This window comes from Hemitrygon akajei, chromosome 1, assembly GCF_048418815.1.
Source record: "Hemitrygon akajei chromosome 1, sHemAka1.3, whole genome shotgun sequence".
In the NCBI taxonomy this organism is placed as follows: domain Eukaryota; kingdom Metazoa; phylum Chordata; class Chondrichthyes; order Myliobatiformes; family Dasyatidae; genus Hemitrygon; species Hemitrygon akajei.
The window spans coordinates 37,482,146-37,496,466 of NC_133124.1; the positions used below are offsets into that span (position 1 = coordinate 37,482,146).

The window sequence follows — 14,321 nt, forward strand, 5'->3', positions numbered from 1 at the left end:
TACCCTGTCAACCCCTGGAAGGAATTTTTAATGTTGCAATGAAATCAGGTCTCATTTGTCAGAGCTCAAGAGGCATCAAATCAACAGTGCTGATGTCACAACTGTTCACAATTACCGCACAATCTCAAACCATTACATTTCTGCATGTACACATATCTTCCACCATGATGGAACAATTCTCCACCATCACCGTCCATTACCTGGCTATACTTATTCTCCCATTTCACAACTAGCCTTTGACTACACCCATTTCCTCCAAAGTCTTTCTTGCACCCCATCCTGCTACCGATACTTGTTTTATTCTCTCCACTTCTTTCATGTTTGATTTCTAGCTTTTCTCACTTCTGATGATACTGTTCATCAACCTGAACAGTTGATGAACTGTTTCTCTCTGCACAGGTGTTGTCTGACCTGCGGAGTATTTTCCATTTTCTCTGGTTTTATTTAATTATTGCTGGAATATTGGGGCGGTACACTAGCCTTGGAGTTAGTGCAACCCTATCACAGCACCAGCGACTATCATTCAATTCTGTCGCTGTCTGTAAGGAGTTTGTATGTGCTCCCTGTGACTATGTTGGTTTCTTCTGGGTGCTCTGGCTTCCTCCCACATTCTTAAGGTGTATGGGTTCGTAGTTTAATTGGTCACGAGTGCAATTGGGTGGTGGGGTGGAGATACATCTTTACCAAAGGATGAGTAAGGCACCCCTCCTCTCCGCTGGGCTGCAGGTCACCCTTGGGCAGGATGTAGTACCTGTTTATCCACCCTGCCCTCCCCCCACCCAATCAGGGTCATGTAAAGGCATGGAAGCAGATGGTGGATGGTTGTATGAGCACCTGGTGCACAACACAAGTTTTGGTTATGTGATCACTGACATATGTAACCAGGCAGACAATCTCTGAAGTGTATTGATAATGGCTGGTTTCACCTATCTTTTCAAGACTCTGCCCAGAAGAAGGCAATGGCAAACGACTTCTGTAGAAAAGTTTGCCAAGAACAATCATGATTATGGAAAGGCAATGATCGCCGACATCGTATTACACGGCACATGATGATGATGATGCTGATGGTGATGATGGTGATGATGATGATGATGGTGGTAGTGGTGATGCTGGCCTTGTAGGACTGGAAGGTCTTGTTACGTGCTGTATTACTAAATAAAAATAACAACAATGTGATTGCTTCATATTAAATGTATGAACTAATATAAAACTGCTAGACTCAGGGGTATAACAATTTCAGCTCTAGCTCCAGAAATGGATTTGCCATTGCACTTAGTGAGATGGCAAAGCCCAGGAGATCTCAATGACAGCTCAGTTCCCCCTCGGCTCCGTTGCATTTTTATTACAGTTGCAGTGGGAGTCTGCTGGGCAATTTACATTATTCAAGACGAACCTCTCTTGGAAGACTTAAGAGATATAAAAGGAATCCCTATATTAATATTCCCATTCCTTTGACTCATTTGATATTTTAAAGACAAGTATGTTAACAGAAGCAGGCATATGTTTCATTCTACCATTCAATAAGATCATGGTCAATTCATTACCTCAGTGCCATATTCTAGCATTGGGCCTATATGTCTTGATTCCCCTAATTCCTGAAATCTCTGGTTTGAGACAGGCTTTGTATGGGGGTTTAGCAGGCTGAGAGTGAATCCTACAGCAATGTGGTCTGGATTGCTTCCCTTTCACAAAAGTGGAGTTGAGGTTAGCCCGTTTCTTTTAATACTTCAGGCATTGTTGGCATGCCCAGCTTTTGTTGCCCTTCTCCCACTGTCTCTGAACAACAGAGCCTATTGCAGAGGACATACTCAGAGTCAATATCAGGGATGGAGTCACATCGAGACCAGATCAGTCAAGGAGACACAGAGACTGCAGATGATGGGATCTGGAGCAGAAAACAAAGTACCACAGGTCAGAGGAGGGAAATGGACCATCAATGTTCTGGGTTGAGATCCTTCATCTGGATTGAATGATAGAAAGAAGATGGACACTAGAAAGAGGTGTGGGGAAGGGATAGAACAGAAGTTGACAAGGGGTTGATAGATCCAGGGTAGAGGAGAGATGGCGAAGGGTGATAAACAAATGGGGGAGGAAGAGTGACAAGGCAACAGGTGATAGCTGGAGCGACCAGACTGCTATAGATGATGGAATCTGATAGGAAAGGAAGGTGGAACAAGGAACCAAATCAGAGGTAGGGTGAGCAGATGTGAACAGTGGGAGGAGTATGGATAGGCAGATGGATTGGATAGCCCAAGGCAAAGGAACAGGATGAAGGTGGTTGGGGTGAGGAACTACAGGTGATCAGGGGGTGAAAGGAGAAGTGTACAGGGGGAGCAGGTTGAACTGGAGAATTTAGGAAAAGACACCAAATTTCTCTCCTTTCAGGGCATTTTTAATAACATGATGTTCATCACTTCTCAGACTATTTTTTATACTCTCAATATGAATTTAATTTTGACAGCTACTATGATGGGGTTTGAACAAAATTTTCTGTATTTAGGCTTCTGGATAACTAGTCCAGCAATCTAATCACTGCACCATCATCACACCTAGTGGTGGACAATAGTGGCATTTGGATCCACAGAGGTGGATATACTTGGAAGCACAAATGCCCAGGAATAAAGCAGTCTATAAAGAGTGGTGAATAGAGCCCAGTCCATCATTGGCAAAGCCCTCCCCACCATTAAGCGCACTTACATGGAGCACTGCCACAACAAAATGGCATCCATCATCAAGGACCCCATCGTTCAGGCCACGCTCTCTTCACACTACTACCATTGAGCAGGAGATATAGGAGCCTTAGGTCCTACACCACCAGGTTCAGACACAATTATTATCCTACAGCAATCAGGCTCCTGAACTGGTGTGGATAACTTCACTCTCCAGAGCTCAGAACTGATTCTACAATCTATAGACCCATTTTTAACGACTCTACAACTCATGTTCTCAGGTTTTTTTTTTATTATTTGCACAACTTGTCTCCTTTTGCATATTGGTTGTCTGTCGGTCTTTACTCATGTATAATTCTTCATAAATATTATTTTATTTCTTTATTTTCCTGCAAGGGCCTGCAAGAAAATGAATCTCAATGCAGTATACGGCAATATGTATGTACGCACTTTGACTTTTCTAATAGCTTTTATGCTTCCCAGTGACATATGAAAGCGAGAATACAGATTTAAATTTGAGCTAGTAGCTAATGTGAGACAGCATATATAGAGTTAATTTTGAATAATAGGCTTTATACTGATTGAATATTTTGAAGAACAGGAAAATGGAAGTTAGCTAGGAGCATGGTGGAATAACTATCTCTACTCTTAAGGCAGGTTTAATTTACTGCCTCCACCATTCATCAATTTCATTTCCTTTACGAAACTTTCATTAAGCACATGCAGAACAGAGCAGCCTTCCAAAAAAGTTCACGGGAAAAGGTTCTGAAGTGAAACCTTCACAGAACACTCTGCGCATCCCCTCTCCAGTTGGAGCAACGGTACCCCAATGCCCTATTGAACAATCTCAAAATGGATTCACTCCTTCACACCCACAGTAAGACCTCACACTGTGATGTTAATGTTACAAATTAATTAAGTTGCCACTTTCTCCTTTCAGTGGCCACACATCCCGACCATCAGTAACTTACCTGGAACATATCATTTGCACACTTCCGACACAGGTTATGCTGACATGGAAGAATAACAACTGGTTTGGAGAATAATTCTAAACAGATTGGGCAGATCAGCTGCTTTTCCAGGTTGTCCATGGTTTGACGATCATTGGATAAAAGGTTATAATCCATGGAAGCTGTCATGTCAGAAAACTTTAGCGGTTTGATCTAACTTCTACAATTACTTTCAGAAATTAAACTGTGTCCAGCTTCTCTTCCTTACTTGCCCTGAGGCTGTGGCCTGATTGACTAGAGCACTTCTTGATGTTTCTGCATTGTCTTTGATTGGGTTGGTGGGATTGAGGTTGTTTTTAGCATCACAACGTCAGCGGTTGCTATGCTTGCTTACTTTGCTGTGTCCTTATATGAAACTGACACTGACTGACGTTGACTTCCAGAGCTGCTGTCTGCCCTCTCTCTGTCCCTCCAATCTTACACCTGTCAGCGCTCAGATCCAAAACAGCTGTTTCTCTGAACACTGACATACAAAAAAAAATGTTCTTGTACCAGAATTAATCAAAACAATCTGAAGGAGAACTGCAAATAACAACTTCCCAAATTCACGGCCCCAACAGTGTTGTTCTAAGGTGTAAATTTTGCTTTATTAAAATATTTTGATGTCAGGACCATGACCACTGACAATCTTGACAGTTCTGCACAGACTCACTTGATCCTGGAATGAAGCCAGAGTTTTAAATAGCACAGAGATACTGTACACAGTGTGTCCTTATTGTACTGAATAAGCAGACTTCACCATTGCAATCTGTTTAACTGTAAAGAGGTGAAAGTTTTCAGACTAATAAAATCTTTATGCATATAGTTTGACATAGAAAGTGGCTATGCCAATGTATAATGTTTTCAACATAGAAATATTCTGATTAATGAAATGCAAATTCAAATCATAAATAAGTTTTATTATTATGTTTATAATGTTACTAACTTGAAGATTCCAGTATTACACATCTTCAATTGATTTTATTTCATATTCTCCAAGTCGACTTTCTCTCTTATAGGATTCCTTTTGTACTCTTGCCTTACTGAATTTTGGTTTTCAGGGTCAAGGACCCTGAACAACATAGAGCCCTGACCTTCCAACACAGAACAGAGAGCAGTACAGTACAGAAACAGGACCACTAAGTCTTTGCAAATACAACACTAATTTAACTAATCCCATCTGATCTTGGGAAAGTCCTATACAATGCCTGTAGCCTATAGCAATCAGAAACAGTGAATTGTTTTTTTTCAAATTGTCAGCAATCGTTCATCCCTGTGCTTAGAGGGGAGAACTGGGCCCAGCCTGAGTGCCAACAAGCTCAATTTGGCTGATTAGCTGGGATCCCACAGTAAGTTAGTCATCTCCTGACACCCAGGATCTTTCTGATCGCACTCACATGGGTCCCAGCTGTGCCTACCTTTTTGTTGGGCTACGTGGAACAGTCTACACTGGTGACTGCCCCCCGCTTTTCCTACATTACATTGACGACTGCATTGGTGCTGCTTCCTGCACCCTTGCGGAACACGTCAATTTCATTAACTTGGCCTCCAACTTCCACCATGACCTCAAATTTATCTGGTCCATTTCCGACACCTCCCTCCCCTTTCTCAGTCTCTATCTGGAGACAGTTTATCTACTGACGTCTATTACAAATCCACAGACTCTACAGCCACCTGGACTATACCACTTCCCACCCTGTTACTTGTAAAATTGTCACCCCTTTCTCTCAATTCCTCCATTTCTGCCACATCTGTTCTCAGGATGAGGGTTTTCATTTCAGAATGAAGGAGATGTCCACCTCCTTCAAAGAAAGGGGCTTCCCTTCCTCCACCTCAATGGTATCTCTTCCATATCACACACATCTGCTCTACCCCATCCTCCCGCTACCCCAGCATGGATAGGGTTCTTCTTGTACTCACCTACCACCCCACCAGCCTCCACATCCAGCTTCCCCCCAGCACCCAGGGCATGCCTTTTTCTCATTGTTACCATCAGGTAGGAGGTACAGAAGCCTGAAGGCTCACACTCAGCAATTCAGGAACAGCTTCTTCCCCTCTGCCATCCAATTCCTAAATGGACATTGAACCTGTGAATACTACCTCACTTTTTAAATGTATATTATTTCTGTTTATACACAATTTTTAAACTATTCAATATACATATTCTGTAATTGATTGAATGAGTTATTAGTATTATTTTTTCTTCTATATTATAGAATAGTACAGCACATTACAGGCCCTTTGGCCCACAATGCTGTGCCGACCCTCAAACCCTGCCTCCCATATAACCCCCCACCTTAAATTCCTCCATATACCTGTCTAGTAGTCTCTTAAGTTTCACTAGTGTATCTGCCTCCATCACTGACTCAGGCAGTGCATTCCACACACCAATCACTCTCTGTGAAAAACCTTCCTCTAATATCCCCCTTGAACTTCCCTCCCCTTACCTTAAAGCCATGTCCTCTTGTACTGAGCAGTGGTGCCCTGGGGAAGAGGCGCTGGCTGTCCACTCTGTCTATTCCTCTTAATATCTTGTACACCTCTATCATGTCTCCCCTCATCCTCCTTCTCTCCAAAGAGTAAAGCCCTAGCTCCCTTAATCTCTGATCGTAATCCATACTCTCTAAACCAGGCAACATCCTGGTAAATCGCCTCTGTACCCTTTCCAATGCTTCCACATCCTTCCTATACTGAGGCGACCAGAACTGATCACAGTACTGGCCTATGTGTGGCCTAACTAGAGTTTTATAGAGCTGCATCATTACATCGCTTCTCTTAAACTCTATCCCTCGACTTATGAAAGCTAACACCCCATAAGCTTTCTTGACTACTCTATCTAGCTGTGAGGCAACTTTCAGGGATCTGTGGACATGTACCCCCAGATCCCTCTGCTCCTCCACACTACCAAGTATCCTGCCATTTACTTTGTACTCTGCCTTGGAGTTTGTCCTTCCAAAGTGTACCATCTCATACTTCTCCAGGTTGAACTCCATCTGCCACTTCTCAGCCCACTTCTGCATCCTATCAATGTCTCTCTGCAATCTTCGACAATCCTCTACACTATCTACAACACCACCAACCTTTGTGTCGTCTGCAAACTTGCCAACCCACCCTTCTACCCCCACATCCAGGTTGTTAATAAAAATCATAAAAAGTAGAGGTCCCAGAACAGATCCTTGTGGGATACCACTAGTCACAACCCTCCAATCTGAATGTACTCCCTCCACCACGACCCTCTGCCTTCTGCAGGCAAGCCAATTCTGAATTCACCTGGCCAAACTTCCCTGGATCCCATGCCTTCTGACTTTCTGAATAAGCCTACCATGTGGAACCTTGTCAAATGCCTTACTAAAATCCATGTAGATCACATCCACTGCACTACCCTCACCTATATGCCTGGTCACCTCCTCAAAGAACTCTATCAGGCTTGTTAGGCATGATCTGCCCTTCACAAAGCCATACTGACTGTCCCTGATCACACCATTATTCTCTAAATGCCCATAGATCCTATCTCTAAGAATCTTTTCCAACAGCTTTCCCACCACAGACGTAAGGCTCACTGGTCTATAATTACCTGAACTATCCCTACTACCTTTTTTGAACAAAGGGACAACATTCGCCTCCCTCCAGTCCTCTGGTACCAATCCTGTGGACAACGAGGACATAAAGATCCTAGCCAGAGGCTCAGCAATCTCTTCCCTTGCCTCGTGGAGCAGCCTGAGGAATATTCCATCAGGCCCTGGGGACTTATCCATCCTAATGTATTTTAACAACTCCAGCACTTCCTCTCCCTTAATATCAACATGCTCCAGAACATCAACCTCACTCATATTGTCCTCACCGTCAACAAATTCCCTCTCAGTGGTGAATACCGAAGAGAAGTATTCATTGAGGACCTCGCTCACTTCCACAGCCTCCAGGCACATCTTCCCACTTTTATCTCTAATTGGTCCTACCTTCACTCCTGTCATCCTTTTGTTCTTCACATAATTGAAGAATGCCTTGGGGTTTTCCTTTACCCTACTCGCCAAGGCCTTCTCATGCCCCCTTCTTGCTCTTCTCAGCCCCTTCTTAAGCTCCTTTCTTGCTACCTTATATTCCTCAATAGACCCATCTGATCCTTGCTTCCTAAATCTCATGTATGCTGCCTTCTTCCACCTGACTAGATTTTCCACCTCTTGTACCAGGATGTCATGCACCCGGTCAGAAACATCTCGGACCCTGGCACCCGGGAGGCTACAAACCATACGAGTTTCCTTCTCATGTCCACAAAATCTCCTGTCTGCTCCCCCGACTATAGAGTCTCCAATGATGACAGCTCTCCTCTTCTCCGTCCCATCCTTCTGCACCACAGGGTCAGACTCAGTGCCAGATGCCCTGTCACCGTGGCTCACACCTGGTCGGTCGTCCTCACCAACAGTATCCAGGACGGTAAACTTATTATTGAGGGGAATGGCTACAGGGGTGCTCTGCACTTTCTGTCTACTCTCCTTCGCTTTCCCCCCTCAGACTGTCACCCAACGACCTGCTTCCGGCAGCCTAGGTGTGACTACCTCCCTGTAGCTCTCATCTATGACTGCGTCATTCTCCCTTATGAGTCGAAGGTCATCCAGCTGCTGCTCCAGATTCCTCACACGGTCTTCCAGATCGCCCAGCCGCAAGCACTTCTGGCAGATGTAACTCTGTGGGAGAGGGGAGTTCCCTCAAGACTGCCACATCTCACAGGAGAGGCACATCACCATCTCAGGAGACATTGTAAAGACTAACTGGGAACAAGCTCATCCTCCGCCTCTTCTCGTCAAAGCCTCAAATTTCCACTCCTTCACTGGCCACTTTCCACACGCTGCTCTGCTTGAGGTAACCCTCTATTTATTTGTTTGAGCTTTTCCAAACTGCTGGGTCACCTGACCTCAATTGCCCAATCAGCTGCTTTCTGCTGAGTCTGAGCTATTCAAATCTTGATTGTCTAATCAACGGCTTTCTGCTGAGCTATTCAAATCTTGATTGACTTGATTGCACAGTCCAACTGCCAAAACTGCGAGAATCTCTCGAGTCAAAGCCTCAAATCTCCACTCCTTCACTGGCCCACTCATTCACTGACGATAGTCATTGAGCCAGCTCACCCTGCTCTTCTTGGGCACCATTATGATCACTGACCTTTTGAAGCAGGTGGGGACCTCCCAGTGCAGCAGTGAGAGATTGAAGATGTCCTTGAACACTCCCGCCAGTCGGTTGGCACAGTGCCCTCCGAGATACACCATCAGGGCCTAACGGTTTGTGAGGGTTCACCCTCAGGAAAGATGTTCTGATGTTGGCCTCTAAGACAGAGATTTCAAGGATTTGCACAGGTGTAGTTTTATCCTCCTTTCAAAGCACACTTAAAAGGTGCTGAGATAATCTGGGAGTTCATCACAACCATTCATGATGTTAGGTTTTGCCTTATAGAAAATAATGGCCTACAAACCCTGCTAGAGCTGACATGCATCCAATTCCACCTCTAGTTTCAATCAGAACTGTTTTTTCCACTCTTAAAATAGCCTTCTGTGGGTTGTACCTGTATAGTTCTGGATCACTAGTTTTGATTGCCACAGATCCAACTCTCAGCAGACTATGAATCTCCTTGTTCACCTACAGCCTTTGATTTCGGTATGTCCAGTATGCTCTCAAAGGCACACACTCACCCACAGAGATCTTGATGACGTCGATGAAAATTGTTGCATATTCATTCAGATTCAAAGATGAGTCCCTGAATATTGTCCAGTCCACCGACTCAAAGCAGACCTGTAAGTGCTCCTCCTTCTTCCTTGATCACACCTTCTTGACCTTCATCACTGCTGCTGCAGTCTTTAGTCTCTGCCCGTTCGCTGGGAGTAGAAGTACAACCAGGTGATCAGACTTTTCTCAAGTATGGGCAAAGGATGGCACAGTAAGCATTTCTGATGGTGGTGCAACAATGGTCAAGTGTGTTGACTCCTCTAGTTCCACAGATGACATTTTGGTGGTAGTTGTTCAGAGACTTCTTCAAGCTGGCCTGGTTGAAATCCCTGCAACGATAGGGAAGGCATCTGGGAGCACAGTTTTGTGACTGCTTAATACAATGCTAATCCTCTCCAGTGCCTACCTGACATTGGCCTGAGGTGGAATGTTATCAGGATGATGGCAGAAGGCTCCCTTAGCATATAAAATGGATGACACTTGACTGCTAGATGTTCCAGGTCGGGTGAGCAGGATTGAGACAGAACCACCACATATGTGCACCACAATGAGTTAATCATAAAGCAATTTCCACTTACTAAGGAGAAGGTACTTGGGAATCTGAAATGTCTGAAGGTAGATAGGTCACCTGGTCCAGATGGACTACACCCCAGGGTTCTGAAAGAGGTAGCTGAAGAGATTATGGAGGCATTAGTAATAATCTTTTATGAATCACTATATTCTGTAATAGTTCCAGAGGACTGGAAGTATTACTCCACTCTTCAAGAAGGGAGGGAGGCAGAAGAAAATAAATTGTAGGCCAGTTAGCCTGACCTCAGTGTTGGGGGAAATGTTGGAGTTGATTGTTAAAGATGTGGTTTCAGCTGAAGGCACATTATAATATAGGCCAAAATCAGTATAAGGGAAAACCTTGCCTTACAAATCTGTTGGAACTCTTTGAAGAAATAACAAGCAGGATAGACAAAGGAGAATCAGTGGATGTTGTGTACTTGGATTTTAGAAGGCCTTTAACAAGGTGATGGACATGAGGCTACATGATAAAAGCCTGTGGTATTGTAGGAAAGATACTAGCATAGATAGAGCATTGGCTGACTGGCAGGAGGCCAAAAGTGGTAATAAAGGGAGCCCTTTCTGATTGGCTGCCTGTGATTAGTGGTGTTCCACAGGGGTTGATATTGGGGCCACTTTTTATGTTGTATACCAATGATTTGGGTGATACAATTGATGGCTTTGTGACTAAGTTTGCAGACAATACGAAGATAGCTGGAGGGGCAGGTAGTATTGAGGAAGCAAGGTGGCTGAAGAAGGACTTGGATGGATTAGGAGAATGGCCAAAGAAGTGGCAAAGGTCGGGAAGTGTATAGTCATGTGCTTTGGTAGCAGGAATAAAAGCATAAACTATTCTCTAAACAGGGATAAAATACAAAGATCTGGGGTGCATGGGGACCTGGGATCCCTAATGAAGGTTTCCCTAAAGGTTAACTTGCAGGTGGAGTCAGTCGTGAGGAAGGCAAATGTAATGTTAACATTCATTTTGAGAGGACTAGAATATAAAAGATGTAATGCTGAGGGTTTATAAGGCACTGGTGAGGCCTCACTTGGAGTATTGTGAGTAATTTAAGAAAAGAAGAGCTGACATTGGAGAGGAGGCTCATGAGAATGATTCCGTGAACGAAAGGCTTATCAGATGAGGAGCAATTGATGGTTCTGGGCTTTACTCGGTGGAATTTAGAAGAATGAGTTGGGAATTTCATTGAAACCTACCGAATTTTGAAAGGCTTAGATAGAGTAAATTTAGAGAGGATGTTTCCTATGGTGGAGGAGTCTAGGACCAGAGGGAACAGCTTCAGAATAGAGGGATGTCCCTTTAGAACGGAGATGAGGAGGAATTTCTTTAGCTAAGAGGCTGGGGAATCTGTGGAGTTCATTGCCATAGGTGGCTGTGGAGGCCAGGTCATTGGGTGTATTTAAGGTGGAGGTTCGTAGGTTCTTGATTACTCAGCATGTGAAAGGTTACTGGGAGAAGGCAGGAGAACGGGTGGGGTTGAGAGGGAAATGGAGTGCAGCATTCGAAATGTCAAAGGTTAACCACGTTTCCATAAAGCAAAGTACGCCGCAGTCCTTGATGTCCCTCTAGTACTACAATCTTGTTCCGAGGCTTTCAATTTCATTTCCCAGAGTTTGTGCATTCACTAGGAGGATAGTGGGGAGCGAGGATCTAAAGCTCCTGCATTTCATTCGTATCTGTAAACTGGCTTGGTTTCCTTGCTTCAATTTTCTATAGAAGCTCGTTAAAGTTTTAGATATCATGCTGTATCTCCGCAAACTCCTAAGGAAGTAGAGGTGCTGCTGTGCTGGACCCAGAAGAGGTCCTCTGAAATAATAACACTGAGGAATTTAAAGTTGCTGACCCTTTCCACCTGTGATCCTCCGATGAGGACTGACTCATGGACCTCTGCTTTCTTTCTAGTGAAGCCAATAATCGGTTCCTTAGTCTTGCTGACACTCAGTAAGTGGTCGTTGTTAAGGCACCACTTAGCCAGATTTTCAATCTCCCTCCAATATGCTGATTCATTATCACCTTTGACTTGGTCTAGGACATTAATGTCATCAGCAAACTTGAATGTGGCATTGGAACTGTGCTAGCCACACAGTCATAAATGTAAAGCGAGTAGAGCAGGGGGCTAAGCACACAACCATGTGGTGCATCTGTGCTGATGGAGATCGTGGACGAGATGTTGTTGCCAATCCAAACTAACTGGATACACCTTAAATACACCCAAACTAACTGCAAGTGAGGATCCAATGGCAGAAGGGGGTATTGAGGCTGAGGTCTTGCAGCTTATTGATTAGAGTAGAGGGGATGATAGTATTGAATGCTGAGCTGTAGTCGATAAAGAGAATGCTGATATATGCATCTTTGCTATCCAGGGTTGGGTTGCGTGAAGGCCAAGGAGTTGGCTGTTATACATTTCTGTAAGTGCGCTGTGGAGAGCATTCTAATTTGCATCACCATCTGTTATGGAGGGGAGACGACATAGGACTGGAAAAGCTGCATAAGGTTTTCAACTCAGCCATGGGCACTAGCCTTCCCAGCATTGAGGGCACCTTCAAATGGTGATGCCTCAAAAAGCTGGTATCCACCATTACTAAGACCCCCATCAGCCAGGATGTGCCCTTTTCTCATTGCTACCATCAAGGAGGAGGTACAGGAGTTTGAATACACATAGTCAGTGTTTCAGGAAAAGCTTCTTCTCCTCTGCCATCAGATTTCTTAACGGGTAATAAACCCATGAACACCAACTCACTATTTTTTGCTCTCTTTTTGTACTGCTTAATTAATTTCATTATATATATAATGAAATTAACTGGGATCTGCAAGTGAGGATCCAATGGCAGAAGGAGGTATTGAGGCTGAGGTCTCAATAATATATATTATATATATATAATATACACACACTGCAAATGTACATTTCTTATTGTAATTGTAATATATAGTTTTTTAATGGTTTTGCATGGCAATGTAGTGCTGTTTATAAAGAACAAATTTCACAACATCTGCCATGACATGAAACTGATTCTGATAGGTGCTGAATTGGGCCAAAATGTACTGGTCCCAATGTGTTCCAATTAACCAGAATCTACTGTAACCTTTCATTGACTCTGGATTTAAATCCCTTAATTCCCTGCAAAACTGCATTGTGGGAGTGCATTAGCCAAAAACTCCACAGCTCACCTTTAACTTCAATTGGGAAGTTGTACAAGTGGATATTTCTGACACCTCCCTCCCCTTTCTCGATCTCTTTGTATCTGTCTCTGGAGGCAGCTTATCTACTGATGTCAATTATAAACGCACTGATTCTCACAGCTACCTGGACTATACCTCTTCCCACCCTGTTACTTGTAGAAATGCCATCCCCTTCTCTCAATTCCTCCATCTCTGCTGCATCTGCTCTCAGAATGAAGCTTTTCATTCCGGAATGAAGGAGGTGTCCTTCTTCTTCAAAGAAAGAGGCCTCCCTTCCTCCACCATCAATGCTGCCCTCAACTGCATCTCTTACATTTTGCGCACACCTGCCCTCACCCCATCCTCCTACCACCTTACCAAGGATAGGGTTCTGCTTGTCCTCAACTACCACCCCCTCAGCCTCCGCATCCAGCTCATGATTCTCTGCAGCCTCCAAGGGGATAAGACCACCAAGTGCATCTTTCCCTCTCTCCAACTTTTTGTTTTCCGCTGCAATTGCTCCCCACATGACTCACTTGTCCATTTGTCCCTCCTCACTGATCTCCCTCCCGGCACTTCTCCTTGCAAGCGGAACAAGTGCTACATCTGCCCCTACACCTCCTCCCTCACTACCATTCAGGGCCCCAAACAGTTCTTCCACGTGAGGCAACATTTCACCTGTGAGTCTGTTGGGGTCATCTCCTCTATCCGGTGCTCCCAGAGTGGCCTCCTGTATATCAGAGAGACCTGATGGAGATTGGGAGATGGTTTCACCGAGCCCCTGCACTCCGTCTGCCAGAAAAAGCAGGATTTCCCAGTGGCTACCCATTTAAATTCCACTTCCCATTCCCATTCTGACACGTCAGTCCATGGCTTCCTCTACTGTCACGATAAGGCCACACTCAGGTTTGAGGAGTGTTACGCCCCTGGCCCCCTCCTTTTTGAGAATGGCAGGATCACTATTGATTCGAGTCAGGAGACCCAGGAAATGAGAGAAAGACATGCAGAATCCACAAAGAGTTTGGAATGTGTCCTGGCCTCCAAAAGGCGGAACCATTGATAACGGCTATTGTCTCTTGGAGACTGGATTGTGTATTGAATCCTGTACGATGCATCGACACCCCAGGCAATGAACCGAGGGGGGGTTGGTGGAGGGATTGCATCATCCCACCCTGATTGACATCTGAGACCCTGTGAGTCAGGATAAAAGAGGGTCTGAGG

The 14,321-nt window shown here is 44.4% G+C and overlaps 1 protein-coding gene across 4 annotated transcripts in view; it reads right to left on the reverse strand.

Annotated features, from left to right (window-relative positions):
- The window catches only part of trim55a (tripartite motif containing 55a), a 79,185-nt gene extending 75,236 nt beyond the window's left edge, over positions 1-3,949 (reverse strand). For all 4 annotated transcript variants that reach the window (XM_073041444.1, XM_073041461.1, XM_073041434.1 and 1 more), the window contains exon 1: positions 3,641-3,949. In XM_073041444.1, the coding sequence (XP_072897545.1) occupies positions 3,641-3,808 (168 nt within the window). In that variant the 5' untranslated portion in view covers positions 3,809-3,949. The remainder of the gene's footprint in view (positions 1-3,640) is intronic.
- Positions 3,950-14,321: the final 10,372 nt, after the last annotated feature.